A 4132-nucleotide genomic window follows, 5' to 3' on the forward strand; every position below is an offset into this window, starting at 1 on the left:
CTCGGTTTTGCAGTCCATCTTCCTACTTAGTCTTTACTAAGCCTTTGACAGCGCCTCACCAGGCGTCGCTTTACGAGAATCTATGACGTTTAACCTACGTCACTTCATGACAAGCTCTCATTAACCAGTGACACACTTATGGAACATATCTTATAAACTTATGGTTTCATTCGGTACTTGACCGCAACTTAACTCACAGAAGGCCTGACAACACTGCACTGAAGTTTAAGCCTAGATAGGGTAAGGAATTTTATGCAACCCCTTAGTGAAAACTATAATTAAGATAATTAGATAAGTCAGTTCAAAGGTCACCTCATCTCATATATGGTCAAGGGCCTCTCTCTATACTGAAGGTTATTTACCCCTTTTTACACAGAAAAAGGCTTATTAAACCAAACCATTTAGAAACGCATTTCAAGAATTTGCTAATAATTTCAAAAGTCCACGTGGTAGGCCTAGGCCAAGGTAACACCTGCAGGCTGTTGCCCTTAGCGCTGCCTCTTACTCAGAACGTAAAGGGGGGGTTTACATAAACACATGTTTTTCTGCACAAGTAATTCCCAAGTGTTGCTTTGCTTTTACGTTCTTTTGTAAAAAGGAAAACAATTAAACCATGAAGATCTCAATTTCTCAATGCAGGTCAAAGTTGAACTTGGTCCGATAGCACTGCAGCAACCCTTTCTTCCATAAAAGATAAGGGAGCGAGTGACCCGATACTGAAAACAATGCAATTGTCTCGAGCCCAGGTCCGGTTAAAGGGGGGGGGAAGTACCTATAACCGAAAACAACTTGACCTTCGACCACTATTTACTATTCCTGGTAAAAACCCATCTTCGTAAGTAAAGCATCGTTCTTATTGGACCATTAGAAAAAAGGGGGCGTGGCGATTGTAGACCATTTATCTATTTAAGTCCAATTGAACACTATGATCTTCCATCATTCTTTTCTATACCAATTCCATAGAACAGTCATGAATATCAACCGACACCAAAGTAAACCCAAACCCCATCACGGGGATTATCTCCCGATCTGGCAACGGTGGTCTGGGACCACAGGCCGGAATCCATATTCCCTCGACCATCGCCCCGGAGCCCAGAAAGCCGCGGCAACACCAGTCCACGGTCCCCAACCAAACGGGTACCGTGGACGAGGTCGCCATCCCCGCGGAAACCCATACCAAGGACGAGGTAGGGCATCATACGTCCTAGACAACAGCACGAAGACCGCGACGAACAAGACTACGGGAGCATAGTTGCCTCCTAGTGGAGCAGCCGTAGGGGACGTGAATGTTAGATTTTTCAAATGCTTGCCACTTAAACTTTTGCGTTTTTCGGAAATAACATTTCCAGCTCTTGAAAATAAACGTTCAGCTGATACGGAAGTACCCGGAATTACTAAATAATTTAAAGCTACCGCAGCTAACTCTGGGAATATTAGTTCATACTTAGACCAAAACTTAATTGGGCATCTTGTTCTTTCTATTAATGGAAGGCTCAAATATTGTTTCAATGATGGATCAATTTCACCATCAGAGTAAGAGCGATCTAAATTAACTTTCGAACTTTTAATTAAAGTTTCATGAACACCCCAAACGCTTTGAGTTTCAGTAGTAGACGGAGGTTTACGTGCAGCTAATTGTTCTGTTTCAGTTACAAGAGTATTAATTTTCATTTTCCTGTCAATTTTTCCAAGCATTTTGGAAAAAGCCAATGGCGACTCAAAATGTGTTTTCTTAAATCTAGGGTCAAGAATTGTTGAACAAGCAATTAGTTCATTTTGCTCTAGAAAACAAAAGCGCTTGGAAATTTGTTCCAATAGTTTTGCTCTTAATGAAATACCACACTCCGTTTTACAGTCTTGTTGCGAAATGGAAATTTTTAAACATCTACTTAATGGAATTAATTTTGAAAGAGTAGTATGCTTTTCTGAAGAAGTCCCTGTTGTTACCTCAAATAAAGGTATCAACAAAGATTTCAGTTCTAGTAGTTCATCAAGTTCGGATGCCGAAATTATTGGCGGTGCTTGCCTACTTTTAGACAAAGCTACAACAACGTAACGTTTAATCATTAAATAACAAGAATTCCAACGAGTTGGTACCTCTTAAATAAGTTTTAAAATAGATTTTCCTGTTTTTGTCTGTGCATCATTTAATTGGGAAGTAGCTAAAGGACTAGATTTAAAAAATGTACAAGGGTTTTGACTTTTTAACTAAAGTCTTTGGTTTGTCGATAGATAACGATTCTTGGGCCACCAGATTTAACGTATGAGCAAAACACGGTAAATGTTTAAATTCGCCAAAGGTGTCTTTTACAGCCCTAACAATATTGGCTCCATTGTCTGTGACACAGCCTACCACTTTCATAACTGATATATTCCAATCAGCTAAAATTTCGTTGCAATGGCCTCCGAAGTGTGGCTACCTGGGAACTCCTCTACAGTCAAATTATGCGATCTATGTTCTTCCTCAAAAATGTAATGAACCGTAACCCCAATAAAAGAGGTGTTAGAACAACTTTCCGACCATATATCGGAAGTTAATGAAACATGTTCTACAGAATTTATTACAGATTTAAGAGTTTCAACTAGTTTTGTGTATTTTAAATCTAAACCAGCCGTTACTGTTTTCCTACATGGGAGTTTATAACGGGGGACTGCAACTTTCATTAAATAACGAAAGCCCTGTCCGTCAACCACACTAAGGGGCAATAGGTCTCGAGCAACCATGAAATGAATAGCATCAGTGAGTTCTAAATTCTTATTGCCTCCCGAATTAAATGCTGCTGCTCTATGAAAACTTTCGGTTAAAGTTAGCTGGTTGTGAGATTCTGAAGCTACTTGGATGCTAGGTATTTTTTTTAACGCTACTGATTCAGTTGAAGATGTACTTGTACTTGGTAACGAAGTCGTGGTGGGGTTTTCATTTTCGATTGAAGTCGCGGTTCCCAATAATATAGTGGGGTTTTCATTTTCGATTGAAAGTGCAGTAGGGGCTTTTGGTACTAAAAGGTCAGGTTGGTCTGCCTTGGATTCAACGTTTAGATGATGATTAGTTCGTAAATGTTTAAGTAAATTACTCGTGTTACCAGATGTCAAAATAAGTTTGTCACAATAATTACATGCCGCAATATTTTTAGTTCGTTTAGTGAAATGATCCCATGCTGCACGTTTTCTCTTAATGAGGGCCATTTTGGTATACCAATAATTTATGGTTGGTTATACAATAAAAATACTAAATACTTCTCAACCACATTATTAACTATGAAGAGGGTCTACATCACTCTTGTCTTTGCAATGAAACAAGTGTAAAATGAATCTAACCTAAAATGGACTATAAAACTTCCACTATAAATTTTAGAAATAACAAAATTGACTTTCTCAAATAACAAATTTCTTTAAGGGAATTTAGGTGTGGGATGACTTTTAGATTTCCAAGGGCAGTTGCAGCTTTCCCAGGTTCAATACTGGTCAATATCCAAGTTTCGAACTTACAGATTTTCAAGTGGACTTTTCATAATCACATATTTCTTTGGTTTAGAGATGTAAACGTAGAAGTCTTTAAATGGACCAAAAGTAAATGAACCAAAAGTGGAATTTTGGATGGACTTCAAATAATAGATGGTCAAACTGCATTCAAGAAAATGGTGAATGCCTACTGAAAATAATTAGTGGTAATTACATACAGCGGAAAGGACAAAATATTGCAATTATTTCAGTTGAATATTGACTCCGCTTGACTAAGTAGTAATTATAATGCAAAAATAGCGATGGCATCCTAGGATTGTCAGGCTCTAAGAATTTGTAATTAAACTGCATTGTATGTGAATGCCTAAAATACAGAAAATAAATATTGGTTACTAATTATATACAGCAGTAAGGACAAAATATTGCAATTATTTCACTTCATACCATTTCACAAAAGAGGACCTTGAATATTGACTCGCTTTGACTAAGTAGTAATTGTAGTTAACTAGTAGATTGATAAATTCAATGAAAAAATAGCGATGCCATCTTAGGATTGTCAGGCTTTAAAAATTTGTAACTAAACTGCATTGTATGTGAATGCCTAAACTACTGAAAACAAATAGTGGTTACTAATTACATACAGTGGAAAGGACAAAATATTGCAATTATT

General features: G+C 37.5%; 1 protein-coding gene across 1 annotated transcript; it reads right to left on the reverse strand.

The window, feature by feature from the left end:
• Positions 1 to 1017: 1017 nt before the first annotated feature.
• LOC149680218 (uncharacterized) lies at positions 1018 to 3186 on the reverse strand. The gene is made up of 3 exons (XM_089834595.1): positions 2421 to 3186; positions 1839 to 2042; positions 1018 to 1781 (listed from the first exon to the last, which is right to left on the reverse strand). The coding sequence occupies exons 1-3, from the start codon at positions 3184 to 3186 to the stop codon at positions 1018 to 1020; spliced, it is 1734 nt and encodes a 577-aa protein (XP_089690721.1).
• Positions 3187 to 4132: the final 946 nt, after the last annotated feature.

Source organism: Phalangium opilio, unplaced genomic scaffold (genome assembly GCF_054372755.1).
Source record: "Phalangium opilio isolate 3A_F unplaced genomic scaffold, DU_Popi_V2 ptg000039l_2, whole genome shotgun sequence".
NCBI lineage: Eukaryota > Metazoa > Arthropoda > Arachnida > Opiliones > Phalangiidae > Phalangium > Phalangium opilio.